We start from the raw sequence: 15751 nt of genomic DNA, 5'->3' as shown, positions 1-15751 counted from the left end.
TTCTACTGTTTTAGCATTTAATTCTATATACAAATTATACTTATTCTAACAATAAACAATAATAGACTACAATAAAAGCGAAAAATTTAAATTCTTAGTCGTCTCATAATAATATTATCAAGAATTTCCCTCTCAATTCTCATGTACAAAAACATTCAACCGACTGATTGCCTTTCAGAATACCAATTCTAGCCAAATAGACATCTCCAAATATCATTTTTGCTTTATCTCATTAATAAGCTTCTAATGTGCCAGGCTCCAGGCTCCTGTCATCTCGTGTTCACATGAAGATGGACGCTGGCAACCTTCCAAATATTTCTTTGTATCAGCAACTTTTGTTCCGATGCTAAGTAGTCTGTCAAATTAGCAAAGTATTGAATTATCTTACTGATTAATTTGTTGTTGTTTTATGCTTAAGAAACTTTTTGTGATTTGAAGTTATAGGCTTGTTTTAATAATAATAACTGTAGATAAAAAGAATTGTTGAATAATATTATTTATTGTTGAATCTTGAGGAGCTGTTAAGTACCATTGTAAATACGTCTATAATCACGGTATTATCCACGTAACAAAATATAAACAATACTGTAGTCTGTACCTTATTTTGTTTCTCATAGACTTAAAATTCACAATTCTCGTAGAACATGATACGCTCTGGAAAAAAGCAACCGTTTAAATTTAATTTTTTTATGAAGTAAGGGAGCAAACGAGCAAACGGGTCACCTGATGGATAGCAACTTCCGTCGCCCATGGACACTCGCAGCATCAGAAGAGCTGCAGGTGCGTTGCTGGCCTTCTAAGAGGGAATAGGGTAATAGGGGAGGGTAGGGATGGGAAGGGAAGGGAATAAGGGAGGGTAGGGAAGGGAATAGGGTAGGGGATTGGGCCTCCGGTAAACTCACTCACTCGGCGAAACACAGCGCAAGCGCAGCTGTTTCACCTCGTTTTTGTGTGAGAACGTGGTATTTCTCCAGTCGAGCCGGGCCATTCGTGCCGAAGCAGGGCTCTTCCACGTCTTGTTATTATATATAGCTAATTGACCGAGATTTGCTCGGTATTTGATAAAACAAGAATAAAATGACATTTTAAAAATGATTCCTAGCTAGATCGATTTACCGCCCCCGAAACCCCCTATATAAACCCCCTATATAAGAATTGCTCGTTTAAAGATATAAGATTCGGTTTAGATTAGGATTCCACATAGAGGTTAAAAACTTGAAATCGCTGGCGCCTGTGCATTAATTGCGTAAGTTAGGTTAAGTCATCGGCTTAGTGTTACAGTGTTAGACTCACGCCGCGCCCGTCAAGTCCCAGCCATGGATGAAGAGTATATGGAGATAAAACCCAGGGGTTTGTGTTTTATTACGTGTGTTATTCCGGGTGTAACAACTTAGGGTGTGTATATTGTGTTCCTTATGTTTAGTTCAGTGTGAAAGTGGCAGCGCTGAAAGTGCATTTTTTTTGTATGAAAAAATGCACGACGCTTGGACGCTTGTTCATACAAAATGTAAAAAAGTTTGTGCTTTCTCAGCGCTGCTATTTTCACAGTGAGGTCTAGGGGACATATACACGCCATAATTTTTTAATTATTATCATTAGGTTTTGTTACACCTTATATAATAAAATACTTGAATGTTATGAGTATGTGTAGTATAAAAATATTATGGTGATTAGCTATGTCCACACTATGCGCTTTCGTCTTCAATTTTCGTCATCTTCTTTCATTTAACTTTCGTTTTAGCGCATTCAATAATTGAATGCGTCAACGAACGCAACGCCAACTGTAATTTTTAATAACAAAGCGAAAGTTTTGGATACGGTCAGAGGGAATGCGTCGCGGGCATGCCTCACGTTCGCTGTTGACTGCGCTATAACGCATGCCCTTGACGAACAGAAAAAGGCACAGTGTGGACAAAGCTTTTCGTCTTCAATTTTCGTCATCTTTCATTTTGCCGTATTCAATAATTGAATGCGTCAACGAACGCAACGCCAACATTGTCATTTTTGTTTTTTTGAAACGGTCAGAGGGAATGCGTCGCGGGCATGCCTCACGTTCGCTGTTGACTGCGCTATAACGCATGCCCTTGACGAACAGAAAAAGGCACAGTGTGGACAAAGCTTTTCGTCTTCAATTTTCGTCATCTTTCATTTTGCCGTATTCAATAATTGAATGCGTCAACGAACGCAACGCCAACATTGTCATTTTTGTTTTTTTGGATACGGTCAGAGGGAATGCGTCGCGGGCATGCCTCACGTTCCCTGTTGACTGCGCTATAACGCATGCCCTTGACGAACAGAAAAAGGCACAGTGTGGACAAAGCTATTATGATGCCCGCAACGGAGTTGCGTCAAAATTCGTTTATCGCGGGGAAAACTTAATTTTTTCACTACAAATGTATCCTACGTCCTTTTCCGGGTTTTAACGTATCTCCACGTTAAATTTCATCAAAATCGGTACGGCGCTTTAGGCGTGAAGAGGTAACTGACAGACGGACACATTTTCGCATTTATAATACTTAAGGGTGTATATTTGCCCCTTATATTATTATGTATAGAGTTCACTGAGAAAGAAGCAGCGCTGAACGAAAAAAAAATTGGGTTTTTTATCGGCAAGCGCCCAAACGTTATGAATTTCCCCATACAAAAAATTTTAAAAAGTTTATTTTTCAGTACTGCTACTTTCACTGGGGACTTTGTACAGAAGACTCTTACACGCCCCTTAAGTTTTTTTGTCACATCTTGTTACTGTATAGTAAAAATCTTAAAAATGTGCAATATAAAAATACCTATTATTGGTAAAAAGTCGGACCCGTGCGAGTTTCTTATGCCGGTTCTTCTCGCCGGGGTAGTTCCCGAACCGGTGGTAGGCATCAGGTAGACATTCTGAAAAAAATTGATTCAAATTTACTCAGAAATAAAACATTTTTTATTTTATTTTATTTTATTTATTTTATGTATTAGCGTGGTCTCATATTCGTAACACGCTTTCTTCGAAAAGTTAGCTCTGTTAACATTCGATTTTTTGTTGTTATGTTGTTATTTCACTTATAATAATTATTATAACAACTATAATTGTATGTTTTGAACGTATGCATACTAAATAGCACGAGAAAAAAAAACAAAAAACGTCGGAATAATTTACTGAGAACAATGTTCAAAAATTTTATACGTAGAATTCATTTACAATATTAAATATGCACGAACAGTCCAACACTTTTGAAATAGATTTTTTCATTGAAAAAATATTTAGTCATCAATCAAAACCCTTTTTAGAGCAATTCAAATGAAAGATTATAAAATATTTGGAATTCTAAAATTCGTTAACATTTCATTTATGTCACAGCTGTATATTGCTGTGTATGGTATACTTATTATAATTTAAGTCTATCTGACTATGGAAAAAGTATAATATTTATTAAACTGAGTGTAATCCAACCAAAAACATGAAATGTAGACAGCCAAGTCTCTCTATGCAAGCCTCTAATTTTAACGTAAAAAGTTTTCAGATAAAAGGCAAGTCATGTTAAGTTGAATTATTTTATAATTTTAAATCACCATTCAGTCACAGTATCGACCATTTTTTTAATAATTATAGTGACTTGGCAATAAGCACTCGGACAGAAACAAACATAAAAGTGCATTTTTAGAGGAGTTGATAGTACACATACCGAACACGTAAATTATTCTAAGTATGTATTGGTACATGTGGTCGATGGTGCCCATAAAAACCAATTAGTAGTATGAAAGTATTATGAAAGTAGTGTGAGCTTCTTACACTGGTTCCTTTCGCCGGGTTAGTTCCCGAATCGGCGGTGGTAATAGTTTCTGAACGTCGTTACTATTGTAACGACATTCAGAAAATATTTGTAAAAAATATTTTGGATAAAAAAGTTTGAGTTTATAAACCTCATAAATATCAGCCTCATAGATAGGTTAGGACCTAAATTTTTACAATAACTTTTATATACATCAAATTATTTCTAATTCACATCGCTAATTAAACAGCATTAATCAAGCCAAGCTCAAAGCAACTATCAATTAATCCTTCAATTCGCTCCTTGATTTTTGCCACCGACTCCATATGAAGTGTCGACAGTTGCATCGCGCCCATCATATCCGTGATCTCCAGCTGGTCTTTCAGTGCCTCTTTAAAGTTAGCTGATTCCTCATTCTTTCTAAGCAAAATACTTAAAGCCATGACTGACATCGTCAGCACTTGCTTCGCGTATCTCATCAAATCGGAGTCCAACTTATCCCTCGGATACACGTTGTTGACTCTGAGGCCGAAGTTGAACAGTGACTTTTCGAGCTGGGCGTGGTAGTGGTCGAGCCACTCATGGTAGTGGCTAGCCCGCATCTCGTAGTCCGTGCACATGAAAATCAGGTACAAGATATCGATAACTGGCATCGACTCAACCGCTAACTGATAATCTATAAATATGCAGTCAGTCGTTTTGTCACCCTGCAAATAAATAACAATAAATATACCTCGTACAGGGATGTGTATTGTATAATATAACACGGTGAAAAACTTTAGGGTATTTAAGTATATAAAGTTAACAGTTAAAAATAGCTGCACTGAAAGAGTTACTTTTGACTTTTGTTTGTAAGATATTATTATACAAAGTCGATGTCATGAATTTGCCCATATTTTTTCAAATATATACGATTTTGCATGACTACTTTCACAGTGAATCCTACTTTTTGTTACATTCCCGTTTAAAATAAAACATTACTTACATCTAGTCTGAAAAGGATGTTATTAGTCCACAAATCACCATGAATTATAACGGAATATTTAGATCCGGCATCCGCTTCTTTTAACTTCTTTATTTTCTCCATACTTTTCATAGTGAACAATTGTTTCACAATATTTTTGTATTTTTCTATATCAAATATTTGGCTGAAACCTTCTCCCAACATATTATATCCAATCATATCTTCTTGGCCCATCACGTCATTCATATCGATTAGTCTTTCAGTATACTTTTTAAACTTGTCCGGTGATTCATTTTTTAAAGCATAGGAAAGTGAGTGGTAATCAGCTAGACTAGTCAGCACTAGTTTTATTATTTCGTTTGATAGGGGCTTATATTTATCTAGCATAGTATATCCCTCTTTCGATAAATCTTCTAATAATATGATTTCTTGCTGACTCTCATTACTGAATCCGAAGCAGGTCGCGAATTGGTAGGCATTCTGCAACGCGACGCCTGCCTTCTCCTGAAGTTCCGACATGGTAGGCAGAACTTCCACATACATTGTAATCTCATTGTTGAAGAACACTGGAGTGAGACTACTCATTTTACCATGTCCGGGATCACCTAGCTTCGTAATGATTCTGACGTCATTTTTTTCATCTTCATCTTTGACCTTGATAACTCTCACATCGGCAACGTAATTGTCTCCAGCTGCCCCTAACGGCTCAATGGTCACTTCCTTCTCTTTAAGTTTTAAATCTTCTAACACAATATAAATAAGATTTAATCGTGATTCACTCAGAAAACTCGCATCACTTAAACTTACGGCCATTTTCAAAGTAATAAAAAGGCGTTTGTGTAAATTTTGTTTTATATAAGGCACGTTATCATTTATATCTATTATTTTAAAACCAATGCTATCAAAGTGCAATTACTATACCTGTATAGAAAGATAATATTGATATACTAAGATTAAAAATAAAAAGATAAATTATTAATAAGTATGACGCTATCTCAATATTTTCGACCAGAATAATAACATGTAGATCAATTCAGTTTTTACATTCATTAATTATTAAAAACTTAAAAAAATGTGTAAAGAATTAATGGTGCCATTTAGGGATCAACTAAATGATAAATAAAATTAGTCTTTATTTTACAGCAAAGGGTCTAATAAAATCGAGAGGCCAAGATAAAGTGTTAGACATATTGGATTAATGGCACATTTGAGACTAGCATTGAAAACATTTCAAATAATGTCGATCGTTGCTATTGGTGGTTTTGGAGGACAAAGATCGAATGATCATTAGTCACACAAGATTTTCGTACATTCTAACTTCAAAAACACAAAATGCTGCAGATTTCATTAAGTTAGTAAAAAGTTCTGGTCACGCAAAAAATTGAGATATTACCAACAGACCAGTACCCGGGATTGAATTAAAAAAAATTCAAAGACTTTTTGGCTGATAATGAAGTAAAAATATTTTTTACTGCTGTTGATACTCCGTTTTCAAACGGTCTCAATGAGAGATTGAACCAAACACTTATAAATAAAACAAGAGTGAATAGATAACTATAAACAAGTCAGAAACTGAACACTCAGTGACTGGCTTTGCACCAGTATAATTATTAGAAGGAAACGTCACTAGTATCTTAAAACAAGAATTACAACATCCAATAAATACAGAAACTTGAATTAAAGATAGGAAAGAAGAATTAGAAAGAACAATAAATGAAAGAGGAAAAAAATGGATGATTAAAGAATCGGCCCATTTGAAATAATAGACAAAATATCAATTACAATTTACAATATACAAAATAAACACAGGTAGAACAAAAAAAGAAACAAAAGTTATACCATGTGACAAAACTTATCTGGATGGAAGACAAAATAAATGATAAACATGATAAATAATAGGTGTACGTCTTATAATGAAAATTACAGGAGTAATCCTCAACCCGGAGGAGGGAGATGTAAAGAAAATGCTTTCGTTAATTTGAATATACGCGCGCACCATTAGTTCAAGAGTAATCCGTTATGCGTGGCGCGTCAATCTGGCTGCCCTTCTCAATATGCCGTCAATGAAAAAGACAAATTATGCTGAGTTCATTTGATTTTTTTTATAATTTTTGAAGTTCCTAATTAATTTTGTAGTTATAGGTCTACCAAAATCTGACGGCAAAAAGTGAAAAATAAATTTACTCTAGCAATACTGGGGTAATTGGAATAAACATTTTGATCCTTTTTTTTCTTATAGCCCTGCGGCTGATTCTGTGTGTTAAACATGCATACCTAATATATAAAAATTTATCCAATGATCAAGGATACAATATTTTGAAAGTCTGCTGTCAAAAATTGCCATCAGATTCTGGAAGACCTATAATAATTAAGCTGTGTCAAATGAGAAGTGAAAACAATAAAATTTTGTTGTCGTTTCTTTGTTTACAGGTAAAATGTGTTAGTTATGTAAAGAACTATAGTGTTATGATTCTGTAATCCAGTGTTTTTCAATCTTTTTAAAATTAAAATATACTGGCGACCCCCTCGTATCATAGAAAGCCAAAGAAATCATTTTATATATTTATACCTTTTATATATATATATATATATATATAAAAGGCTTTTTATTAAACCTAAGTCAGGTAATGTTTTTTTTTTCTAGTTTGGTATATGTATTTTATATATAGTACGTCAGCTTTTTCTTTTTGTCGGCGACCCCCTGAGTAAGGCTTCACGACCCCCCTAGGGGTCGTGACCCACAGATTGAAAAACACTGCTTTAATCTATTTGATAGTTTTTTTTTTTTTATTATTATTTTTTTGCATAGAATGTTTTTAATAAAAGATCTTAAAGTATAGGTGCAGTAGCAAACATTCTGCTTTTGAAGCATGCAAAATATATTTTAGCTTATACAACTATTTTACATTTTAAGTTCACTAATTAAATTATTTGAAGACAACCATACAATAATAATTTAAATTAATGAAAAGGAATAAGATAATTAAAAAAGTTCACTGTCAGAATATGATGAGGAAAAAGAAAAGAAAAAAAAAAACTTGTACATCATGTGTCATTGTTTTGAGGTTATGTCTTATCAAATCTGCAATGTCCATACTACTTTATGTTACTGGCCATGTGGCATTATGCAAGACAATGTTTATTTTTACGGAGAAACACATTGAAGTTAATATTATTAAGAGCTCACCTGACTCTAAAAATCAAACATCGTCCTTCTCTCTTCACACTCACGCCCGTCTTTCATATGCCAGGTGAAAAAGGACGGCGCGGAATCATCGTCGATTTAGTTTTACTTGAATAAAAGACGAACTATAATGATTATGAAAAAAGTGTTTTGAGCAAATTTAGGTTTTATCAATACCTTTTTAGATATTAAAAAATATTAAAGAAAAGACAGCAAACTTCGAAGATCCAAGCAAAAATGTGTCTAAAACAAGGTTTTTTGTAAAAAAGAAACTATCGAGCATTTTTTGAGTAATCGTGTTTTCGTCTTGAGCATTTAATCTTTATGAACTGAAGTTACTTGTGTCAAAAAATCAGTTTTCTAGACCTTACAGATTTTGAGATCTAGGTTAATGTATGTAGTCAAGTTAGGGTCATATGGGCTCTTAATTAATCTCTTGGTACCGTATTGAATCACAATTATTAATCGTCTTATAAATGTATTTCTTTTTTAACAAATTACTCATAATATTACAACTTCGACAATTCGAGTCCCCAAAGATAACGTTTATCGGTTACGTACACTTTACATTAGTAAGTACCTATTTTATCGCTCATTATCTGACTCATAAAATATTTAGATTAAATTAATAGTAATATTGATTATTGCTTCTTTGAATGACCTTAACTTTTAACAACGTATAGAATAAGTATAAATAAAAATTGTTTTATTTCTGAGTAAATTTGAATCAAATCTTCTAAGAATGTCGACGTGATGACTGATGAATGATGATAGCTACACCTACTAACTAACCCGGCGAGAAGAACTGGCGTAAAAACTCGCACGGGGCCTACTTTTTACCAAAAGGGTTGGAAAAATTAGTCTTATATGAAAATCACAATGTAAAAATAATAATAACTTTTTAGGGTTCCGTAGCCAAATGGCAAAAAACGAAACCCTTATAGATTCGTCATGTTATAATGTCTATCTGTCTGTCTGTCCGTCCGTATGTCACAGGCACTTTTCTCTGTTACTATAAGAGCTATCCTATTGAAACTTGATAAGTAGATGTAGTCTGTGAACCGCATTAAGACTTTCATAAAAAAATGGAAAAATTATTAAAAAATGTAGGTACAACTGAAACAAAAAATATTTTTTTTCATCGCACCTATGCATGTGGGGTATCTATGGATAGGTCTTCAAAAATCATATTGAGGTTTCTACTATATTTTTTTCTAACCTGAATAGTTTGCGAGACAGACTCTTCCAAAGTGGTAAAATGTGCCCCCTCCCCCTCTAACTTCTAAAGTATCTATGATAATTCTAAAAAAAATATATGATACTATAAAAACTACAAAGGAAAATTGATTTGAACGAGATCTAGTTAGTTACTTTATAGTACGTCATAAATAGTAAACATTAATTTAACTTTCATTAAATCAACTGAAATATAAAAATAAAGGCTCATCTTGGCGGGGGCACTACCGCGCCCCCAGATCAAAAGCCTTTTAATTTCATAAATAAATAAAATAGGTATATTTTTATTCAAAATGGGTATCATGATACACTTTTTGAAAGTCGAACGAAGAAACTACGTTGCCTACCACCGGTTCGGGAACTACCCCGCCGAGAAGAACCGGCGTAAGAAACATAGAAATAAACCCTTCATGGGCGGGCCCAACTCGCACTTGGCCGGTTTTTTTGACGTATGTTTCTGTACTATGTACAATATATTTTACTAACGCGTTTAGCTGACGTCAAAATTTGTTGGCCAATCAACTACGCAATTGAGTAGATAAACTCCCGTCAGAAACCAGCCATTAATAAAATTGATGTTCGACAAAAGGTTTGCAAAATTAAAGGTATCAGAGTGATATTGCTTGCGGTATCAAATTAAGGGCCAATACATCTTTTTAATAGGCCCTAGAGGCCTTAGGGACTATCCCAGGAAATATAATGCAAAGATTTGAAACTAAGGGCCCATTATGTTTCGTATTTCAAGTTAACCCTTTCTTATGAGGGTGGAATGTAACTTAAAACTCTTGGGGTCCTAATGACCCATAATCTTAATTTTAATGATTCGTATATTTGGGTATAATATGGCTAAATCTCTTACGCACTTGGCGGCTTTGTTGCCATTGCCTCTGCAGCCAGGGAATATTTGAAGACATAAGTGGTTGGTTACTTACAATTTGAAGTCGTTTATTTTGCATTAATGGAGGCTTTAAGACTACGAAAATTATTTGAAATCAAATAAATGTGGACATTATGTGTAGTCCAGATACTATTATATAAGTATATAATGATGAGGAATAGCTATAAGTTACAAAGTTTTTTTTTCAAATTATAAGGAAAAAAAGTAATTGTTCCTGTCAAGCCCCAAGCCGTCAAATCCGACCGCGATAACAATAGAATAACAATAGATTTCCAAGAATCCGCGATCGAGGGATAGTTATAAATATTTTATAATGTAGCATTTATGTATCTAATTTAAAAAATTATAACATAACATCCATTTACGTCTTCAGTTGCTGGCAGTTGGCACAGACAGATTGACAGAAAGACAGACAAACAAACCGGTCGTGTTTTTATCTTTATAATAATAAATTTAATGAATATAATGAAAAAAGTGCACGTAAATTTTTGTTTTAATTGTGCTTAAAATTAATTTCCACCAAGAACCGACAGTACATTCAATCTATACTAATATTATAAATGCGAAAGTATCTCTGTCTGTCTGTCTGTCTGTCTGTCTGTCTGTCTGTCTGTCTCGCTTTCACGCCAAAACTACTGAACCGATTGTAATGAAATTTTGTACACATATAGTCTAAAGCCTGAGAAAGGACATAGGCTACTTTTTAACTGGAAAAGGGGGTTGTAAGGGGGTGAAAATGCGTAAATTTGGTCAAATTATGTTAGTTCCAAAAACTCAAAATAGATGGCGCCAACAGTCCCCTAGATCGCGCTATTGCTTGCTCATGCGTATTTCTATAAGAGGTGGTACCATGTTCAGTTACGCTTTTCGATTCTTTCGATTGTTATACACGTTCTATACTAATATTATAAATGCGAAAGTATCTCTGTCTGTCTGTCTGTCTGTCTGTCTGTCTCGCTTTCACGCCAAAAGTCAAAACTACTAAACCGATTGTAATGAAATTTTGTACACAGATAGTCTAAAGCCTGAGAAAGGACATAGGCTCTCTAGATACTATAATCTATACTAATATTATAAAATATTAAATAATTATACACTTTCCTTGCACTTATTCCACTTTATTTTAATATATTTATTACAAAATTGTTAAATACACGATCGGTTTCGAAAAAATCATCATCAGGTGTTTTTTCGAAACCGGTCGTGTATTTAACAATTTTGTAATAAATATATTAAAATAAAGTGGAATAAGTGCAAGGAAAGTGTATAATTATTTAATATTGAAGATGAATTTCCACCAAGAAGTGACAGTACATTCAATAGCATATCTAATATTATAAATGCGAAAGTATCTCTGTCTGTCTGTCTGTCTCGCTTTCACGCCAAAACTACTGAACCGATTGTAATGAAATTTTGTACACATATAGATTAAAGCCTGAGAAAGGACATAGGCTACTTTTTTACTGGAAAAGGGGGTTGTAAGGGGGTGAAAATGCGTAAATTTTGTCAAATTAAGTTAGTTCCAAAAACGCAAAATAGATGGCGCCAACAGTCCCCTAGATCGCGCTATTGCTTGCTCATGCGTATTTCTATAAGAGGTGGTACCATGTTAAGTTAGGTTTTTCGATTCTTTCGATTGTTATACACGTTCTATACTAATATTATAAATGCGAAAGTATCTGTCTGTCTGTCTGTCTCGCTTTCACGCCAAAACTACTGAACCGATTGTAATGAAATTTTGTATACAGATAGTCTAAAGCCTGAGAAAGGACATAGGCTACTTTTTAACTGGAAAAGGGTAAGGGGGTGAAAATGCGTAAATTTGGTCAAATTAAGTTAGTTCCAAAAACTCAAAATAGATGGCACCAAGAGTCCCCTAGATCGCGCTATTGCTTGCTCATGCGTATTTCTATAAGAGGTGAAACCATGCAAAACTAGGGTTTTTCGATTCTTTCGATTGTTATACACGTTATTAACTAAGAACTCACCTACCAACTTAGATTAGATATCAAATTCAAAAACAACAGCGCCAAAACTACTGAACCGATTGTAATGAAATTTTGTACACAGATAGTCTAAAGCCTGAGAAAGATAGGCTACTTCTGACTGGAAAAAGGGGTTCTAGGGGGGTGTTTATGCGTAAATTTGTTCAAATTAAATTAGTTCCAAAAACTGGAACAGATGGCGCCAAGAGTCACCTAGATCGCGCTATCGCTTGCTCATATGTATTTTTATAAGAGGTGGTACCATGTTGAGTTAGTATATCGATTCTTTCGATTGTTATACATATTATTAAATAACTCACGTACCAACATAGAAATCAGAAACAACAGTCTACCAATAATAAAATATACTAAATAGTTTATGGCCTATGGGTATTGGCTATTGGGCAAAGCTAAAGTTGTGTAATGCATTATGCAGATAAGTTGTGTACCGCTAAATAAGCTTTAAAAGGTATAAAAAAGTTTAATTTAAAAAAATCATATTATGTGCACACTACACGGCTGTTTTGGGTATTTTGATTTAAGGGGTACCAGAGTTTTAAAAAGCTTTTGACACCAATTTTATTGACACCGCGCGCTATAAACTGAAGTCCACGCGGACGAAGTCGCGGGCAACAGCTAGTTACATATAATATTATAGATCTCATTTCGAAAAACTAACAAAATTCGTCCGCCAGAATGAAACTTCGGCCCCTACGTAGAATCACACGCTGCGAAGTTAAAGAGCCTTCTATAATTTGTCTTGTTCAAAACTTCAAATAAAGATAAAAGCTTGTTCGAGCTCCGAGCGAAGTTGCAAGTGTAGTTCCACTCTTATCTACAGATGTATTAATAGTGCCTTTAATGTGAGTAGGCTTTGAATAAGTGTCTAAACACACTACTAGGCCGAAGTTACGCGGCGGAAATTCCGCATGATCACGCCCGCATGTATTTTAAATTACCGATGACAGACTATTCCGTCGCGTTCCGTCCGTATATTGTATGCGTTTGACATTGCGGGCGTAATCATGCGGAATTTCCGCCGCGTAACTTCGGCCTAGTGTGTTTAGACACTAAACATTAAAGAAGTAGGACATTACTAGATGACGCCGAACCGTACATTCTTCCGGGATCCTAGTATGTCCTTTCCCGGGACTCAGAGTATCTCGATACCAAATTTTAGCAAAATTGGTTCATACGGTTAGGTGTGAATAGACAGACACATTTTGGTATTTTCGCACCGCAACAAAATCCGTAAATTCTTAGTATCAAAATCATTATGAATATTCGCATAAACTAAAAAAAAATAATTCGTTGTAAAATATTAAAACATTGTAAAAAACAATAAAACGGTGAAACAAAATCAATCGTTAACAATTTTCAATGAAAACTTCGCGCGGGAAACATTTAAAAATCGAACGCCGCCATGTTGCATGCCTGCTTATTGCAATGGCGCACGAAGCTTCTAAAAATAAAAGATTAATTTCCTATAAGGTGTATGGTAAGTGTTCAATATTTCGAAATGGTTTCTGCCTCGAGTTTCAATGGCAAGTTTTTGTTAGCACAAAATATTGCAAGCTACTTTTATACATCTTTTACATAATAATATTACTTATACACAATAATATCAATTGTGTAGAATTAAAAACCCTGTAATAAAAAAAGTAAAATTAAACTTTTTAATTTTCTTTGTGATAAAAACTATCGTTAGGTACATTCTTTCCCGAGACAACTATCTTATCTTATATCTTTAAACGAGCAATTCTTGTATATATAATTGGAATCTCGGAATCGGCTCCAACGATTTTCATGAAATTTAGTATATAGGGGGTTTCGGGGGCGATAAATCGATCTAGCTAGGAATCATTTCTAGAAAATGTCATTTTCATCGGATACCGAGCAAAGCTCGGTCGAACAGCTAGTTAGATATTATACTTATTATATTCTGTGCCCTTGACTCAAAGTAATACTTAAAATAATAATGCCGATACCATACCAAGATTACTTCAACGTTTTTAATATTTTTTCAGTTACATTATTATTATTATTATACTTACGCAAAATTTTATGACATGATTATAACAGCCAAAAATATATACTAAATCAGACGCCATTTTTGTCTAGCAGTATAGTTTAAACTTTGGACAAAGATCGTTTAATTGTTTGCAGGACTTATAGTGTCATTTATCTAAGGCGACACGTCTTGGGCGACCGCTGGAGCGTGCACTAAGACATTATGCTCGTAAAACCCGTTATATAGTCGCACTTGACATATTTATTAAGAGGATAAGAAATAAAGTACACTGTCCCATAATATACAATAGTTGTGGCTATCCCATGAGTTATACTGAGTATGTTGGCGACAACTTTGTTTGGAATGTGCTTTAAAAATAACCGTAAGTACGGTTTAAGGAGTGAGCACACTGAGACGGGCCGTGCCGGGGCTCAGCGTGCCGGGGCTCATCGCAAAAATCCGCCTCCATACAATTTGTATGGAAGCGGATGCGCGTATCGCACACTGTGTCGGGGCGAACCGGATTTTGAAGTCGGTACCAGATAGCTGAATCTTCAGTCTGCCAGAATATTTGAAACTTTTGGAACTGGCACCGACTTCAAAATTATGAAGATTGAGTACAGAAATAGTAGAGTTTTAGCCGAATTCGGAAAAAAGCACTATTAGATAGGAAAAATTATTTAATACTTTTTAGTTCATATTATAAGGACGTTATTATTGTTTTTACCTTGGAAGTCGGTTTTAATTTTTTGTTAAAAATAATAATTTCACTCTTTTTAGTTACCTAGTAAACTATCGCGTACTATACGTAGAATAATGAATACACTATATTATTCTACGTATCTTATTACAAGCTCACTGGTGAGCGAGACACAATAGAATAACAATAGATTTCCAAGAATCCACGGTCGAAGGATTAATAGAAGTATAATCAGTAAAACCGTTTCGGAGAAGTAAGGAGTAAGGACACGATAATTTTAAATAATTTATGAAGAAGTTAAAAATATATATATAAATGGCACGTGTAATAACTAGTTTAGCAGTTAAAACTAAGCAGTAAAGTAAACAAAAATGAGTTTTAAAAAGTAATGAAATGGATCATTGAAACTTGAAAACATTATTGAACAGTAAAATAATTAAATGAGCGGTAAAAATTAATGAATGAGCGGTTACGGAATTTGTCAGTAAGAAATGTGTGCCTTACGCTTTGGAGTTAAGGCTGAATTTGTTATGTTTAATTTTGGTGACATTGGTGACCCTGACGTGGTAATGATGATGATGATGATGAATGTAATTTGCATAGTAGCATATGCTTTCAGTTCTTAAAACAGCGCCTAAGCCCGCGAACTTGTATTTATAACGAATCCGGAGTTCTCCTAGTATCTTCGAAACCATAGTACACCTCGGTGCAAAATGTTGCGTTTTGGTAGCATATGCTTAGGATGCTTCTTATAAAACCAAAATCACCATATGTTTCCATATGAATTACGAGGAGTTCCCTCGATTACTCATAGATCCCATCATCAAGTCACCACTTTCGTGAACATGGTACCTACCAAATTGGAGTGAAACCTAATACAACAAAACAAAAATTTTGAAAATCGGTTCACAAACAGCGTAGTAATCGTTGAACATACACAAATAAAAATAAAAAAAAATAAAAAAATATCCACAGCCGAACATATAACCTCCTCCTTTTTGGAAGTCGGTTAAAAACT

The 15751-nt window shown here is 34.4% G+C and overlaps 1 protein-coding gene across 1 annotated transcript in view; it reads left to right on the top strand.

Annotated features, from left to right (window-relative positions):
- Positions 1-1305: 1305 nt before the first annotated feature.
- LOC121729610 (inactive ubiquitin carboxyl-terminal hydrolase MINDY-4B) overlaps positions 1306-15751 on the top strand; it is a 38455-nt gene continuing 24009 nt past the window's right edge. The window contains exon 1 of the mRNA XM_042118183.1: positions 1306-1350. Within this exon, the coding sequence (XP_041974117.1) occupies positions 1317-1350 (34 nt within the window). The 5' untranslated portion in view covers positions 1306-1316. The remainder of the gene's footprint in view (positions 1351-15751) is intronic.

The sequence above is a fragment of the Aricia agestis genome, chromosome 8, assembly GCF_905147365.1.
Source record: "Aricia agestis chromosome 8, ilAriAges1.1, whole genome shotgun sequence".
NCBI classification, from domain to species: Eukaryota; Metazoa; Arthropoda; class Insecta; order Lepidoptera; family Lycaenidae; genus Aricia; species Aricia agestis.
The sequence above is the reverse complement of the archived record's forward strand: the minus strand, read 5'-3'. Positions and strand labels throughout refer to the sequence as shown.